The 18,248-nt window shown below is 47.6% G+C and overlaps 1 protein-coding gene across 1 annotated transcript; it reads left to right on the top strand.

The window, feature by feature from the left end:
• Positions 1-1,711: 1,711 nt before the first annotated feature.
• clk2a (CDC-like kinase 2a) lies at positions 1,712-16,928 on the top strand. The gene is made up of 13 exons (XM_043684021.2): positions 1,712-1,837; positions 4,155-4,318; positions 8,203-8,443; positions 10,389-10,482; positions 10,861-10,927; positions 12,031-12,147; positions 12,534-12,700; positions 12,926-13,020; positions 13,134-13,263; positions 14,047-14,129; positions 14,622-14,701; positions 15,010-15,100; positions 15,835-16,928. Exons 2-13 carry the CDS (start codon positions 4,155-4,157, stop codon positions 16,018-16,020), a joined length of 1,515 nt encoding a protein of 504 aa, XP_043539956.1. The 5' UTR covers positions 1,712-1,837; the 3' UTR covers positions 16,021-16,928.
• The last annotated feature ends 1,320 nt before the right edge of the window (positions 16,929-18,248 follow it).

The following is an 18,248-nucleotide window of genomic DNA, read 5'->3' as shown; positions in this document are numbered from 1 at the left end:
TGCTCCCAGGAGGACCAATTCCAATACCGAACAACCCAGATGGCCTCCTTCTCCAAGGACCACAATTTCCCCGCCGACGTGATCGACGATGCCCTCCACCGTATCTCCTCCACTTCCCGCTCCTCCAACCGCCACCAGGACAGAACCCCACTGGTCCTCACCTACCTCCCCACCAACCTCCATGAACAACGTATGATCCGCCGTCATTTCCGCCACCTCCAAACGGACCCCACCACCAGTGATATATTTCCCTCCCCTCCCCTATCAGCGTTCCGAAAAGACCACTCCCTCCGTGACTCCCTCGTCAGGTCCACACCCTCCACCAACCCAACCTCCACTCCCGGCACCTTACCCTGCAACCGCAAGAAATGCAAAACTTGCGCCCACACCTTCCCCCTTACGTCCCTCCAAGGCCCCAAAGGACACTTCCATATCCACCACAAATTCACCTGCACCTCCACCCACATCATCTACTGCATCCGCTGCACCCGATGTGGCCTCCTCTATATTGGGGAGACAGGCTGCCTACTTGGGGAACGTTTCAGAGAACACCTCTGGGCCACCCGGACGAACCAACCCAACCACCCCGTGGCTCAACACTTCAACTCCCCCTCCCACTCCCACTCCACCAAGGACATGCAGGTCCTTGGACTCCTCCATCGCCAGACCATGGCAACACGACGGTTGGAGGAAGAGCGCCTCATCTTCCGCCTGGGAACCCTCCAACCACAAGGGATGAACTCAGATTTCTCCAGTTTCCTCATTTCCCCTCCCCCCACCTTGTCTCAGTCCCAACCCCCAAACTCAGCACCACCTTCCTAACCTGCAATCTTCTTCCTGACCTCTCCGCCCCCACCCCAGTCTGACCTATCACCCTCACCTTGACCTCCCTCCACCTATCGCATTTCCAACGCCCCTCCCCCAAGTCCCTCCTCCCTACCTTTTATCTTAGCCTGCTGGGCACACCCTCCTCATTCCTGAAGAAGGGCTCATGCCCGAAACGTTGATTCTCCTGTTCCTTGGATGCTGCCGGACCTGCTGCGCTTTTCCAGCAATACATTTTCAGCTCTGATCTCCAGCATCTGCAGCCCTCACTGTCTCCGGGTGAATTTAAGGTCGGGGTGGAATGTGTTGGTGAAGTTGATGAATTGCTCAACCTCCTGGCGGGAGCACGAGGTGGCGCCAATGCAGTCATCAATGTAGCGGAGGAAGAGGTGGGGAGTGGTGCCGGCGTAACTACGGAAGGTCAACTGTTCTCCGTAGCCGACACCATAGCACACAAAGGAGCAGAAATTAGGCCATTCAGCCCATTGAGTCCAATCTACCATTCCATCATGGCTGATAGGTTTTTCAATGCCATTTTCCCGCCTTCGACGCGGTGAGGTCATCGCGCAGCGTGACTGTCGGTGAGGTCATCGCGCGGAGCGGGCGGGCGGCGTTCGACGCGGTGAGGTCATCGCGCAGCGTGGGCGCGCGGGGTTGGAGGCCGTCGCGATGTGTGAGCGGGCGGACGCGGAGGCGCGCGCCTGTGGGGCGTACGGATGTGGGAGGGGAGGGGAGGGGAGGGGAGGGGGAGAGGAGCGTCCAACGCGCTGAAGTAATCACGCAACGTGCAGGGTTACGGGCATAGCTGCGATGACGCGACACACAGGGGGCGGGGCGGTGCCGACGCGTTGACATCACAAACAAGAGGCGTGGTGACGTCGCCGTTGCGGTGTTTTTTTTAATTTCAACGTCGGAGACGGAGAGAGAGAGAGAGAGAGTGAAGTCCGCGGACAGAAACTCGGCAAACACGGATTTCCTGTGGGACAAACACACGGGGCTGGCTGCGAAGACGGTAAGGCAGGATCCCCGTCCCGGGTGTGTACGATCCCCGGGAGCTGCCCTGTGTCCGGTTGGTTTCTCGGGCCTGGGCGCCTTAGGCCTCGGGCCGCCGCCAGGCAACAAGATGGCGGCCGCGCTTCCCAAATGGCGGCGGGAGCAGCTCCGACCGGAGTCTCCCCTGCACCGTCTTCCCTCATTCACCACCGCGTTCGGATGTATCCGCTAAAATGATATCGCTTTTATTAACTGAAAATGAAGTGTCGAACGAAGGTTGCAGTGGTATCTTGTTGGGGGAGGGGAGGGGGTGTCCGGCGGAGCGCATGCGTGGCGCGCTGGGCTTGCTGGGAGTTGTAGTCCGGTGAGCCCCGGGGTGAGAGGATCCCCGGATGTGGAAGGACATAGCCCAGACCAGCAAGAGCTGGCCCTTCGGCCCAGCATGCCTCTGCTGACCAATCTCACCTGCCTGCACACAGCCCATAACCCTCTCTTCCCTGTCAGTTAATGTGTCTGTCTAAATGTCCCTTAAAGGTTGATTTTATATCTGCTTCTGTCACCTCCCTGGCAGCAATTCCAGACCCTTCACCCTGACCCTTCCACCTAGATTAGATTAGATTACATTACATTACATTACAGTGTGGAAACAGGCCCTTCGGCCCAACAAATCCACACCGACCCGCCAAAGCGAAACCCGCCCATACCCCTACATTTACCCCTTACCTAACACTACGGGCAATTTATTATGGCCAATTCACCTGACCCTGCACATCTTTTGGACTGTGGGAGGAAACCGGAGCACCCGGAGGAAACCGGAGCAGACACGGGGAGAATGTGCAAACTCCACACAGTCAGTCACCTGAGGCGGAAATTGAACCCGGGTCTCTGACGCTGTGAGGCAGCAGTGCTAACCACTGTGCCACCGTGCCGCCCAGACCTAGTGCTGACATTCCCACCCTGGGAAAGACCCCTGCTACCCACCCTGACCCTTCCACCTAGTGCTGACATTCCCACCTTGGGAAAGACCCCTGCTACCCACCCTGACCCTTCCATCTAGTGCTGACATTCCCACCCTGGGAAAGACCCCTGCTACCCACCCGAGCCACGCTTCTGACGATCTTTAAAATTCTAGCAGGCCACCCCTCAGCCTCTGACACTTTTTGGCAAAAACAATCCAAGTTTCTCCCATCTCTCATTATAACGAATGTACGCCCATCCAGCCAACATTCTGGTAAACCTCTTATGCACCATCTCCAAATTTTCCACATCCTATTGTATGGCAACCAGAATTGCTCACAGTACTCCAAACATGACCAAACTGAATTTTTTTTATAGCTGCAGCATGACTTGCCATCTTTTATAACTCTGCCCTGACCAATGAAAGCAAATGTGTCATTTGCCTTATTTACCACTTTATTGACTTGTTTCCTCTTTTGGAGAGCTATGGACTCGGTCCCCTGTGTATCAATGTTCCTAAGGTCCTGCCATTTCCTGTATACTTTTTTTCTCCTCCTTTTTAAAAAAGGACCTACCAAAATGCATGGCCTCACACTTACCAGGATTAAACATCTGCCATTGCTCTGCCCAGTTTCCAACTGATTTATACTGTGCTGTATCCTTTGACAACTACCTTCACTATTTCTAATTCCTCCAATTTACATATTGTTTCCTGAAACCTCCAGTTAGAAAACGCCCATCATGACTATGCTCTGTTCCATGCCCAAGCCAGTTTTGCATCCAGTTTTCCAACTGCCCCTGGATCCCATGTGACTTAATCTTCTGGACAGGCCTATTGTGAGAAACCTTGTCAAATGTTTCAGTAAAGTCCAGGTAGACAATATCCACTGCCTTACCCTCATCTTCATCACTTACTCAGAAAACTCAATTAAGTTTGTGAGACAAGACTTCCCCTGCACAAAGCCATGCTCATGAGTCCAGTCTTTTCCAAATGTGAGTAAATTCAGTCCTGAAGACAGAATTACCTATCACTGATGTGAGCTGAAAATGTGTTGCTGGAAAGGCACAGCATGTCAGGCAGCATTCAAGGAGCAGGAGAATCGACGTTTCAGGCATGAGCCCTTCTTCAGGAAGGTCACTCTGGTCTTGAATTAGATGCATGTTAAATTCTACCTCGCTGTGTTCACCCTCCTCCCCAGGACCGGAGAGGTCACCTGTTCTGTAGTCAAGTCACTCTGGGTCTACGACTTAAAGATAGAAGCCGGGGGAGGCCATTCAGCCTCTCAAGTCTGTTCTACTTCATCAAAAAAAACCCATAGCTGATCAGCACCTCAACTCCATTCACTCAGCACTCATGAGCACATTTTTTTCTATTGCAGATGCCTCGTTTGAGGCGGTACCGTTCGTCAGACCGGGAGAGCCGGGACAGTTACCATGAACGTTACAGAAGGAGTAGACGTGGGAGACGTAGATCGCGCTCGCGATCCAGAAGCAGTGATCGAGATCGACAGCATAGGAATGAAAGTTACATCAGGTCCAGGAGGTTTGTAAGATTTCTCCCTGTTGGCAGGTGAACAGAAAATCTGTTTGACAAATTTGTAACTTGTCCTCTGCCTGTCTGTTAGTTCTAGCAGTGGCAATGGGATACAAGTGCCTCCCTGCCAGTTCTAACAGGGGCAGTGTAAATGTGTAGGTCACAAACAATCTGTTAGTACTGTCGAATAATCGACTACAGCCTTCTGCCATGCTGCTGTGAGGATTAGGAGTGCAGATCTGTTTGTTTATGTAAGCTGGTCACGCTACTGTTTGAAATGGCTTCAGCTTTGTAGCTTGCTCATACCTGTAAACTAACAGCAGGAGGAGGCCACTCAGCCCTTTGACCCTGCTCCTTTCAATCAGGTCTGATTAATCCACATTTCTATGTATTCTTATTCACCTTTTGCCCCCTTGCTTATCAACTGTTTTTAAAAATATGCCAAGATTTTACTGCTGCCTTCTGAGTGTGCCAAGGATTCTCAACACCCTCTATATAAGAAAAAAAATTCTCCCCATGGGTTTAAACACTGAGTCCCAGCTCTAGGATTTCCTACAAAGAGGAAACACCCTCTCCACATCCACCCTGCCCAGTCCCCTCAGGATCTTCAGTCAGGTCGCCTCAAAATGTCAGCAGATACTAGCCGAGCCTCCAGGTATTTATTTAGTAAGCCTCTCCTGTATTTACCTCCTTCCTTAAATAAGACCAGTACTGTGGACACACTACTCCAACGGTGGTCTCCCATTGGCCTGAAGCACAATCCCCCTCCTTTTGGATTCCGTTTCCCCATGTAGTTAAATATTAAAAATTAGCACACTCAACCTTTTGTGATTCACGCATTAGGGTAGTCAGATCCTTCTGCCATCGCTCACCTTTTGAGATGTGCTTTTTATTCTTTTTGCCAAAAAGAGCAATTTCACGTTTTCCACAATCTACTGCATGGACCTGAACTTTGCCCACTCGCTTCACTTAACTTTATCCCTTGTGCAACCCTTATCTTATTCACGATGTGGAGGGGTCGGTGTTGGACTGGAGTGAACAAAATTAAAAATCACACAACGCCAGGTTATCATCCAACAGGTTCATATGGAGGCACTAGCTTTCGGAGCGCCACCCCTCCATCAGGTAACTGTGCAGCAACTACCTGATGAAAGAGTGCTCCAAAAGCTAGTGCTTCCAAAAGAACCTGTTGGACAATAACCTGGTGTTGTGATTTTTTTAACTTTGTCTTATTCACAACTGGCTTTACTTCGTGTTTTTGTATCATCGATAAATTAGGCAACCATACCTTCAGTTCCTTCATCCAAGGTGTTTGTATAATTTGTGAAAGGTTGAGGCAACAGCACTCGTTACATCTTGTCCTAGAGATGTACAGCACAGAAACAAACTCTTCAGTCCAACTTGTTCATGCTGACCACATATCCTAAATTAATCTAGTCTCTTTTGCCAACATTTGGCTAATATCGCTCTAAACCCTGCCTATTCATATAGCCATCCAGATGGCTTTTAAATGCAGTAATTGTACCAGTTTCCTCCACTTCTCTGGCAGCTCATTCCATAAACACACCACCATCCACGAAAAAGCTGCCCCGTAGGCCCCTATTAAATCTTTCTCCTCTCAACTTAAACCTATACCCTCTAGTTTTGGCCTCCCCTACACAGTGCTAAAGACCTTGACTGTTCACCCTATCCATGCCCCTCATGATTTTATAAACTTCTATAAGTTCACCCCTCAGCCTCCGATGCTCCAGGGAAAACAGCCCTAACCTATTTAGCCTCTCTCTATAGCTCAAACCTTCCAACCCTGGCAACAACTTCATAAATCTTTTCTGACCCCTTTAGCAGGGAGACCAGAATTGAACACAATATTCCAAAAGTGGCCCAACCAATGCCCTGTACAGACACAACATGGTTGAAACTTTATTGCTGGAACAGCACAGCAGGTCAGGCAGCATCCAGGGAACAGGAGATTCGACGTTTCGGGCACAGGCCCTTCTTCAGAAACAGACACAACATGACCTCCCAACTCTTATATTCCACACACTGACCAATAAAGGCAGATGTACCAAACGCAGCCTTCCCTACTGTTGGGGGAAAGTTACCATTATTTGCCTGGAAGCCATTTTCCTGATTCGGCTGAGAGTTCCATTTTGTGTCCCCAGCCAGAACTTTGCTGGCCATGCATTCCTTACTATGAGGTAATGTGAAAGGTTGTCCTTATCTTCCTTCTCAAGATAGTGTCTCCTCCCTTTCCTGAATGTCGGCTGCAGGATGTAGAACCAGTCTAGCTGACATAGACTTTCCTTCTCTAGTTATTGCCTCTTCACGGTCATTCAGCCAGTTTGGGATATCCCTGCTTAGTATTATCAATCTGTGTGTAACTAGAGCAGGTGGTGATACCATTGATCTGTCCACTTGTGGAATGCATAATAGTGCTTTAGTTTTGAACTTAATGACTAACTTCTAATTTAGTACCAACTTGTAAACATGCCAAATTGCGTAATTAATGATCAGCTCCGAGCTGTTTCCTCTATATAATCCAGTAGTATCCTGATGTACTTTGCAATAACACCGAGCCACAGTTAGGACAGTGAATTCCCCATGATATATTGTGTATTAAACTAATCAGTTCGCAAGATCCGAGTCTGCGAGTTTTCTTCAACACCTACTCTGTGTACTTACGACTCCATTTCCAACTGAAAATGACCCTTTTATGCATACTGTTGCTGGCCAGTCTTTCCATGTTATAGTTAATTTCTTTCCCATTAAATCTGTAACAAGGATATTCAGTCATTTAAAGGAAGATCTGTAAATGGAAGAGTTTATATTAGACATTTGTAAGGATAGATTAGACATGAGCCTCAGCTGCTGCCAGGATGGGTGCTTGTTATCTGTTGACATGTTGTTTTTATATCCAGGCTAATACTGCGCCTGTGGGTAAGGTAGGTAGCATTCTGTAACCCTGGGCACTGTCTGTCTGATGTTAGAAATTAAAACCTGCCAGCTCCTGAGACCATCTGTTGAGAGGTGTTTTGTCGATCTAACCATTTCGGTTAACGAGGGTAATGTTAAAGAAGATGGGTGTTTGTTCAGACATGCATGAAGCTCACCGCTCTGAGACCTTGGCATATTTCCATTAGGTCTGTCACTTTATAAAGAAGTGTTGCAAGGCTAAACACAATTTGCATTGTTTGGACCTCAAGGTAAACTGACAGGGACTTAGCACTGATAATGAAAACCCTCTCTGCCTCTCCTATATATTTATTTGTTTCTTGGGATGTGGGTTTTACTGGCCTATCCCTAACAAAGCCTTGAACTGATGGGCATACTCAGCCACTACAGAGGGCAGTTGACCACATTGCTATGGGTTCAGAGTCTCTCAGGCCCAGACCTTCCTGAAGCCAACAGTATATGGATACTTCCATGGTCTCATTACTGAGATTGAAGGCTTGAATTGAAACCCATGTCCTCATGGCAGTAACCTTGGATTACAGATTTGGAGGTGCCACTGTTGGACTGGGATGGACAAAGTTAAACCTCTCTCAACACCAGGTTAGAGTCCAACAGGTTTAATTGGAAGCACTAGCTTTCGGAGCGCTGCTCCTTCATCAGGTGGTTGATTCATCACCTGATGAAGGAGCGTCACTCCAAAAGCTAGTGCTTCCAATTAAACTTGTTGGACTCTAACCTGGTGTTGTGTGATGTTTAACCTTGGATTACAGGTCTAGTGACATGACCGTTATGGACTTATCTTCCTTGGATCCTTTTGGACAGGGTGGTGCCAGCAATGTTTGTGTTCAGCCCATTGTAGGCCGGGTTAGCTCCTCTCTGCTGTTCTGGTTATGTTCCCGTTGTTAGTTGGCTAATCTCTGTTTCTCCGCTTCCGACGATAGTATCGAGCACTGTTCGTGTGACAGACGACTGTACAATGAAAGGAGGTACTGTGACGCTTACCGGGGTCATTACAGCCGAGACCAGGGAGATGGCTACCATGAGACGGACTACTGCTCTCGCAACTCGTATGACTACCGTCGCTCACAGGAACGGGACAGGAGCTACAGGAGTCGGAAGAGCAGCAGACGTAAGCACAAACGGCGGCGCCGCAGAAGCAGGTCATATAGTCGCTCCTCCTCGGTGAGTACACTCAGCTCTCTGTTCTAGTATGTCAATAGCTTTTTCTTTTTACAGCCCACAGGATTTGGTAAGTAAAGCCATTTTCTATTCTGCTTTTTTTTTCTGGTTGTGTGGACTGTTTTAAGGTGGAACACTCGCACATCCCCACAAGTTTGATGTGGTCTTTGTGTTTGTTGTCTGTTGGACAGCTGTAATTTAGCTTGTGGCTATCCAGGCAACTCTCTTTATTTTGGTTCATTCTTTCTTTGATCTTCCTTGTAAAAGGAGCAGCTATGTTTGCAGTCGGTTGTTTTGTGGTAATGGGCTGGTTGCCTTTTTGAGAGCTGTCACTCAGCAGCTGTGGAGGAGGTAGGTAGGTGTGCCTGATTCTGCAGTCTGGGGGGGGGAATGCTGGGCTGTGCAGTTGGACCCCTAGAGTTGCTCTTGTTTATTGTGACCAGGCTGCAGTGAGGAAGTAAGAGCTAGGGAACTGCTCGCTTTCTTGGGCTGTGAGCATTGTGGGAGGAGGGAATTGGCATGTCTGGCAGAATGCTGTGTGGGATTTCCACCCCCCACCCCCACCCCCACCCCCCAAATCCAGCCCTGATTAGTTTTGTGGGCACCACTCCCAGCCCCACAGTCAGTGTCCTTTTCGATGTGGGGGTAACTAACCACCTGCTCCCTTAGTCTTTCTTGCATCTCCTCCCCTCTTCCCTTGTCCCTCCATGCTGTAGCCCAGGTCAAACCCCCTCCCCTGAGCTGGCTAGGTAGCTGTGTGAGTTCAGTGCCTGCCTGACTTTACAGGCTGGACAGAATGAAGTTGTTGTTGTATTCCCTGCTCTAGCTCTGTCAATGCTACCACCACCTGCCCTCACCTTTTCATTGTTTCAGGCACTAACATAACTTGGGCCTTGAGGTAAAGGTGCTGAGAGGAGCTACAAAGTTGGCCATGATTTAAACGTGGTAGGATTGGTCATAAAAAGGAGAGCATTTAACAATGTGTTGAGTGTTCCTGTCTCTGCATGTGTGTGTGTCTGTGTGCGCGTGTGTGTGTTGGTACGTATGGGATTGTTTGTGTTAAGATAGGAGTTCAGTTTAGTCTTACGAATGGAAAGTAATGCATTGAACAGTTCATGTGACTATAATGCAGAGTAGGGGCTTTTTTTTGTAGGGAAAGGGTTGCAGTGATATTACATTGTAAAATGCTGTAGCTCCAACAGCAATCAAATTGACACCAAGCTGACTGACTGGAACCTGTTTTGCTAAAATCAAAGCTTGCTGTGTCTGTGTTTGCTCCGAACATCACTTAACAGCCTACACACTGCAGCTTAGCTGGTGCCTGCAGCTGCTTGTTTGGTGGGTTTCTAGTTGCTGCACTTTAACCTATAACCCAACATGCTGTGGGTGACAGTGAACAATAAATGGGTTTGTCTGGTTCTCCTGTGAAATTCCATTAGCTGGCCAGGGAAGCAGGAGAGGTCATTGCTGAATATTTGCACTTACTATTTTTTTTGAAAAGTGACATCACTGCAACTCAATTGGGACGTTTATAATTGAATCAATTAAATCAGTTTTAATCATTAATTTATTGGGAGCAGTGGTTAGAAATTGACGTTGTAAATTAAATCTTGCTTACTGTACTGGATGGGGTGGGAAGGTGTAGGTGGGGTTTTGAAATGTTTATTTTTTCATTTTCTGAGTTAGTACTGTGTATCTTGACATGTTCCCTTGCAATATCCCTATCGTTATATATCCTATGTGGGCGTATGAATTGCCTGGAATCTTGACAATCTGGCAATCGACCACTCCATCGCTGCCCCCCTTCTCTACAATGCGAAAACCCCAAACCATCCAATGTGGCTGCTGGTTTGAAAATGTGTCTCTCCAATTGGCTTGGATGATGGTTTGATGCGCGCCTGTGTGTGTTGCTGTCACCGCCCTGGCATCGGGGATTCTGCGTACACAGCGGAGTCATCAGAGCAGCAGAAGGGCCAAGAGTGTGGAAGATGACAACGAGGGCCATCTGATCTATCGCAACGGCGACTGGCTACAAGAACGATGTACAAGCTTAAATCGTAACTTCCTTTAGCTCTATAGTTAAGATCCCAAAAAAAAAGTTGCAGACCTCTCATTGCTGTTTTTTTATTTTCTAATTCCCTTCCTCCTCCTCCTGCTTTTGTTTTTATTTGTTTATACTTGTTATAATTTATCCTAAATGCAGGAAAATAATATTGTACAGAAACCTTGTTTTCTCAGCAGATGGTGTTATATACTTTCTGCTTCAGACATGTGCCTTACTTGTGCTGACAAGTGAAAACAAACTGTATAATGAGATGAGGCTTTGTAATTTACTTCAAACTGATTGTCTTCTTAAATGTTGCATTCATTCAGTCCTGTTCCAGAGGCTCATTTCATTTCCTTTCTTCTTCCCTCGCTAGATGAAATTGTTAACACTTTAGGTGAAGGAACCTTTGGCAAAGTCGTACAATGTATTGACCACCGCAGGTATGCTGACTACACCAGTCTCTCTCTCTCTCTCTCTCTTTTCTGACTGTTACTTGGTAGAGTGAGGTGTGTCAAACATTAACCAGTGCACCAGCCAGTTAATCTGGTACTCAGTTACTGATTACAGTAGATCATTATGATGAGTGGGGACTGTGGTGAGTCACCTCCTTGATCTTACTCTGATCACTCATGGGCTGTGGGCATCGCTGGCTGGGCCAACATTTATTGTCCATCCCTGGTTGCTACTGAGAAGGTGACCGTGTAGATGCCCTGAGCCACTGTGGTTCTTGTGGTGTCAGTCACGCCCAGTGCCCTTAGGGGGTGACATTCCACGATTTGGACCTAGCAACAGTGAAGGAACAACAATATATTTCCAAATCAGGGTGGGGAGTGGCTTGGAGAGGAACTTGTAGGGGGTGGTGTTCCCATGTATCTGCTGCCCTTGTCCTTCTAGATAGAACTGGTTATGGATTTGGAAGGTACTGTCTGATGAGGGTCTTTGGTGAGTTTCTGCAGTGCATCTTTAGATGGCACACACTGCTGCTGCTGAGTGTCGGTGGGGGGAGGGAGAGGATGCTTGTGGATGTGGGGCCAATCAAGCAGGGGCTGCTTTGTCCTGGATGGTGTCGAGTTTCTTGAGTGTTTGTTGGAGCTGACCCCATCCAGGGCAAGTGCGGAGTATTCCATCACCCTCCAGACTTGTGTCTTTGATGGTGGACGGGCTTTGGGGAGTCAGAAGGTGAGATACTTGCTGTAGGATTTTCAGCCTCTGACCTGCTTTTGTTGTCACTGTATTTATATGGCACCTGCAGACTTTGGTCAGTGGTAACCCTCCTGCTGCCTGGGTGTTGGCCATAGATTGAATTGCGCTTGGGTTGTGATGAGCCTTGAAGAAGAATTCAATGCTGAACCAGCACATACACCCAAGGTGAAAGGACAGTAATGAGCCATTCAGCCCAACTTGGCAATGCTGCTGTTTATGCTGAGCCCCAGTCTATCAGCTTTGTCTGCCATGCCAGCGGATCTAAAAAGATCCATTTGTAAACTGCTAATTGATGTTGAAATGTAACTCGTAAGGTGATGGTTCCATCATCTGTTCACAGGGGTGGTTTACAGGTGGCCCTTAAAATAATTAAGAATGTGGAAAAATACAGAGAAGCTGCTCGCCTAGAGATTAATGTACTGGAGAAAATTAACGAGAAGGATCCGGACAATAAATTGTAAGTAATTTCCCTTCTGCTATCTGTATATTTTGTCCTGCCTTTCCAAATCCCACATCTTTGTAAAGGTCTCCCAGCCAAGTGGCTCAAAGTGACTGTGGTGGGAGTGAGCAAGGAGTCCAGCACATTTCCTGTATCTCTTCACGATGTTTGTAGCAAGTCCTAGCTGTGATAATGGCAAGTCATTACTAAGGGGGAAGGTGGTCGATCTGGAAGCAAGGGGCCAAGCAGGATCTTTGGGCAGTTATGCAGATAAGCAGTAGCCATGGCATCGGACCTCAGTGGAGATATCCAAAAGGCTGATGGGATGGGTTTGGAATGGCAAGTTGATGTCGTTGCAGTGCATTGTGTAAATGAAGTGTATCCTTTCTGTCTCCCCTCTTCAGCCAATGTGTACAGATGTTCGATTGGTTCGACTACCATGGCCACATTTGTATTTCTTTTGAATTACTGGGACAGAGCACGTTTGATTTCTTGAAGGATAACAACTACACACCATATCCTATTTACCAAGTGCGCCACATGGCTTTCCAGACTTGCCATGCTGTTAACTGTGAGTATTATTGTGACAAACTGGTGGCTGTATCTTGTGTGTCAATCACAGAAATGTCTGCGACTTTAATCCTTCCAGCGGAAAGGGTAGTCCATACCTTACAGTGAAAGCTGGATTTTTAATCTCTGTACTGAAGATATTGCTGTTGCTACTTCAGTGGATTGCCTGTTGTCAGACAATGATCTCTGTTGCCTAACCTTTCCCTTTTCTTTCTCCTTTTAATAGTTTTACACGACAACAAGCTCACTCACACTGACCTGAAGCCAGAGAATATTCTTTTTGTAAATTCCGACTATGAAGTTGTGTGTAATGTGGAAAAGGTATGTGTAAACAATGGGACAACAGAGTCATTGACACTTCTGTAACACTTGCATTATCTTCCAAGTGGTTAGCAAAGTGATGAGATTTCATTTCCATTTTCCCACTTTAACAGAAACGCGAAGAGCGAGTGATTAAAAACACAGCGACCAGGGTTGTCGACTTTGGCAGTGCCACGTTTGACCATGAGCACCACAGCACAATAGTCTCCACAAGACACTATCGAGCACCCGAAGTTATTTTAGGTGAGTATTCACCGGCTTTAATCCAGTACTTCCCAAACTTTACTTTTTTCTCCTCATCATAGCCCCATTATAGTTTGAAAGTTGCCGAGAGCAAAGCTGTTTAATCCACAGCACTTTTGAGTAAACAGCATCTAACTTGCTGTTAGGTTTTGAAGGATGTGGTTTTGGCCTACAAGATCAGACAGCCGGGCCACACCCCGCTTATAAAAACGGCAAGCTACGGGCCATCTTTTGTCACTGTCACTGCTGCAGTGGAGCTTGCTGAGGTTTGTGATCCACCATTTCAGAAGTCTTTCTCTAAGCCCATTCTATTGTGTGTGAAAAGAAACTTTGTGTAAAGACTGGCAGTACATCACTTGGATCAGGGAATTGACTCAAGGGGAAAGAGGGTGGGCCAAAGCTGTGGTGAGCAGTAGGAGTCAGTTTAACTCTCTTTAAGTATGACCTCCGTCACTTGCGCTACATCTAACGTGGTGGCACAGTGGTTAGTACTGCTGCCTCTCAGCGCCAGAGACCCGGGTTCAATTCCTGCCTCAGGCAACTGTCTGTGTGGAGTTTGCACATTCTCCCCGTGTCTGCGTAGGTTTCCTCCCACAGTCCAAAGATGTGCAGGTCAGGTGAATTGGCCATGCTAAATTACCCGTAGTGTTGGGTGAAGGGCTAAATGTAGGGGAATGCGTCTGGGTGGATTGCTCTTCGGAGGGTCGGTGTGGACCTGTTGGGCCGAAGGGCCTGTTTCCACACTGTAGGGAATCTAATTCAACTAATGTTGCTCTTTTCCAGAGCTTGGGTGGTCCCAGCCATGTGACGTCTGGAGCATAGGATGTATCATTTTTGAATATTACCTTGGCTTCACACTTTTCCAAGTAAGTTTGTGTTGAATTTGACTGGTCTCCTCTCGGTGGGGGGGGCGGGTCTCCTCTGGAATAATAGTTCTTGGTTCTATGCTGAAGATGTCCAGCGCGGGTGTGAGGGTATAAAAACCTGTGAAATCCTGCTGTTTTGTGTTGCTGCAAACATCACCACCAGAATTTCATTTCACAAACCTCTATCCCATAATAAATCTTTCAACTTGGTGCAATGCTGAGACACGGGCAGAGGTCAGCTAACTCGAACATTCTGCCTAAGTGGTCACTGGTGTGCATCAGGGCATCTGGGCTGGGACAAAGCTCTGCAATCCCTGTTGTGAGCGCAAAATTAGTGAGTATTGGGTTAAAATTGCTTTCCCTTCAGTTGCCCCACTTTTGGCCTGTCTTCAGCTGCCTACACGGTCAAGGAGGATTGTCTAGCTTTGTTCTTGGTTTCTCAGAGATCCTAGTATTGGAGAGATGTGTAAGATTTATATCTCCTCTTTGCAGACACATGACAATCGAGAGCATTTGGCCATGATGGAGAGAATCCTTGGTCCAATCCCAGCACGTATGATCAGAAAGACCAGGTGGGAGCCACATGTCAGCTACTGCCTAGCGGACATTACAGTTCTCTGATTTATTAGGGGCAGGGGAACTGTATACACTGTGTCCTGTGGTGTTGTATTTGGCGACGGGAGAGGGCTGGCAGTTGTGGTTTATATTGTAGTGTGGCATAATGAGGGATAGGGGGCTGTGGATGATGATGATGATGGCTGGGGTGTTTGGGGGAGGGGCAGGTTTCCATATTGTGGTATGTTTTCGTGAGATGTAGACCATCAAGTCTCCTCAGTTAATCCAGTTAAAATATGTAATATTGACATGTTACCATTAATAGGAAACAGAAATACTTCTACCATGGCCGCCTGGACTGGGATGAAAGCAGCTCTGCAGGAAGATACGTACGAGATAACTGCAAGCCATTGAAAGTAAGTTTGAGACTGAAGTTGTCTGTAGTTGGGGATCTCCCCACCTAGGCTAGAAACCTGGGTGACCTTCGATTCTGGGCCAGTAACTCTTTCAGTTTGAGATCCCATTTTGCTGCACACACCGTCCTCTCTAATTAAAACCCAGTGATCTGATGGGTCCAGCATCCTGAGGGCTAGCAGTAAAGAATTCCAGAAACCCCACACCCTTTGGCCAGAACAAAGTCCAAGGGAGGAAGTCTATATATCCAGCAGCCATGGTCTGGCACACGTCACTGAACTGAAGCTCAGCACTTATTGGATGAATGGAGACTTGCATGTTACCCGCTAAAAACCATTTTTCTGAACGGATGGGTTGATCTAGCTGTAAAATGGTGCCTCCTTATACCAGAGTACCCAACAGAGAGTGCCCCGTTATCCATTTTAATCCTGTTTCACAGAGGTCACTTCCATCTTGGAAACGCAAGGGCTTAGCAGCCCGATGTATTCAACTCCTGTTCAATTCCTTATAGATCTTAGCCCATGGTTTTGACTTGGAGGAATTGAATAGTGAGTGTGGGTTTTGGTGTCCTCTCCTTCTGTTAAGCAGTTATCTGCTGTGTTCAAACGCTCTGCACCATTGAACACTTTTACAAAGTGTAAACCGTGGCCCATGCCATGGGAAGCTTAGGAGAAAGTGATTTTTTTTTCCTCAAACTGGTATTGTAAATTAATGGGGGTGTTCTTTTATTGTTCAGCGATACATGCTTGCCGAGAGTGAGGAGCACTGCCAGCTGTTTGATTTGATCGAGAGAATGTTGGAGTACGAACCATCCAAAAGGATAACTCTGGCAGAGTGCCTGCAGCATCCTTTCTTTGACTGTCTCAAAACCGAACAGAAAAACACAAAAGGCTGGGACTCCAATCGAGACATCAGTAGATGACACAAAGCTGGGCTGGGGACTTCTGGGGGGAGGGGGAAGAGAGAAGATCCTTTATTTTGTTTGGGCTTAACTTATTCCTTCAAACTGCTGCCCGTGTCTACCTGGGCTGCTGTCTTCAGAATGGATCCTTAACCTGTCAGAAGCGGAGTTTTGAGAGTTCCAGCGATCAGCAGTGAAGCTCCAAGATGAGAATAGGAGAGCAGCTCCACTCCCCTTCTCCTACTGGTTTCTCTTCTGCTCACTGCACGTGTGTTTTCATCAGAGCCCCAAACGCTTGTGCTCCACGATGGAGAGACTCAGTAAAGCGCCTCAGTGAGACGCTGCGGTGTAAAGATAGCTGATTGGACTGGATGTCTTTGTAATCAACCTGCTGTTGGGTACGGTGCCTCCTTCCACTGGGTATGTGGCAGCTTTCAAAATCGAGGCACTCCGGACTTTAAGGAGGTGGCTGTTGACTCTGAGTTCGCTTGCTGCTGGTGTGACTCTGAACATCAAATGGAAGATTCCTCCCCACCAGAGAGAGGACTGAGCAGTGCAAGTGATGTTTGCAACATGTGAATTGCACTGTAATTCTGCAGATCTGCTGTTGTCACAGCTCAGCACTTCCACTGTGTTTACCTTCCAGCCCCCCCCCCCCCCACTGTAAATATCATCTCGAGGAGAGTCTCCTGCTGGTTTATGGGAAAATTGCCATGACATTGAACTCTGGGTTGTAAATCTTATTCCCATCTCCCCTTCCCCCACAATCCCCATGTTTACAAGGTTTCAGCAGCCGTGTTTCTGTAGATTACTGGAGTGGGACGATGTTACAGGGAAGGGTTGGGCACTTTTTGTGATGGTTTCAATAGGTTGACCTGATATCTGCTTTACCATCAGTGTTTTTATAATAAAAAAAGCTTTGTATTGTCTCAGTGAAAGCGCTGTATCTTGAAGTAAGACAGGTCCATGAGCAGGCCCTGAAGAGATGGAGCCATGTGGACGCTAACCCCCTCTGAAACTAGCAGCTGGAAATGAAGATTGGAATAACTGGAGGGAGCTGGCTCATGGGCCAGTACAAATGATCCACTTCAGTCAGATTGATGTGAAGGTGAAGCTTGTTAAATTCATCTTCTGTTCTCTGTAAAATCAAAGAAATGCAGCAGGAGTAGGCCATTCACCCATCAGGCCTGCTGTGCCATTGGAACTGGTCTGATTGTGCTCTCAACATCCACTTCCCTCCCTTAACTCCCTCAAATCTGGCTAACTCAGCCTTGAATATGTTAAATGGCCCAGCCACATTCGCTGTGGGTGGAAGGGAAGTCTACCCTTTGATAGAGGTAGTTCCTCCTCTTTCTGCCATAAATTGGAGCTGGGCCCCCAGTTGTAGTCTCTCAACGTGGAACAAATACCCTCTCTATATCCACCCTGTCAAACCCCATCGAATGTTTCCTGTTTCAGTTCAGTCAGCTGTCAGTCTGGTAAACTGTCCAATTTGCTCACCAGTCTTCACAGGTCAGCCACCCCATTACAGACCAGAAGATAGAGCAGCAAAACTAGGCCATTTGGCCCATCAGATCTACTCTGCCATTCAATTATGTCTGATATGTCTCTGAGCCCTGTTCTCGTGCCTTCTTCTTGTAACCCTTTCACTAATTAAACCCTATCTCTGCCATATTCAATGACTTTGCTTTTATGGCGATGAACTTTACAAATATATCACCCTGTAGCTGAAGAAATTCCTCCTCTTCTCCATTCTCACTCTGAAGGTTGTGCCCTCAGGTCGTCCTCTCTCCATGTTTACACTATCCAAGCCCCTCAGTATTCTGTAAGTTTCAGATTCCCCCTCATCCTTCTAAACTTTCATTGAGTCAACTTTCAACCTAGAATCCTCAACTGCTCCAGTGTGGAAACAGGCCCATTGGCCCATCAAGTCCACACTGACCCTCCGAAGAGTAACCCACCCAGACCCATTCCCCTACCTTTACATTTGCCCCTGGCTAATGCACCTAACCCACACATCCCTACAGGCAATTTAGCATAGCCAATTGACCCAACCTGCACATCTTTTGACTGGGAGGAAACCGGGGCACCCAGAGGAAACCCACGCAGACACTGGGAGAATGTGCAAACTCCACAGACAGTTGCCCGAGGCTGGAATTGAACCAGAGTCCCTGGCGCTGTGAGGCAGCAGTGCTAACCACTGTGCTGTGCCCTACATCCCTGGGATCATCAAGACCCTCTTCCAAGGC

This window comes from Chiloscyllium plagiosum, unplaced genomic scaffold (assembly GCF_037043375.1).
Source record: "Chiloscyllium plagiosum isolate Xiang-an unplaced genomic scaffold, Cpla_swu_hap1 HiC_scaffold_50, whole genome shotgun sequence".
NCBI lineage: Eukaryota > Metazoa > Chordata > Chondrichthyes > Orectolobiformes > Hemiscylliidae > Chiloscyllium > Chiloscyllium plagiosum.
The sequence above is the reverse complement of the archived record's forward strand: the minus strand, read 5'-3'. Positions and strand labels throughout refer to the sequence as shown.

What these genes read in the sequence shown, in the direction of transcription:
- clk2a (XM_043684021.2), top strand. Translation starts at nt 4,155, where the DNA reads ATGCCTCGTTTGAGGCGGTACCGTTCGTCAGACCGGGAGAGCCGGGAC. An exon ending in CAATGTATTGACCACCGCAG is followed by an intron (nt 10,928 to 12,030) that starts GTATGCTGACTA and finishes ATCTGTTCACAG; the next exon opens with GGGTGGTTTACAGGTGGCCC. An exon ending in TTGGCTTCACACTTTTCCAA is followed by an intron (nt 14,130 to 14,621) that starts GTAAGTTTGTGT and finishes TCCTCTTTGCAG; the next exon opens with ACACATGACAATCGAGAGCA.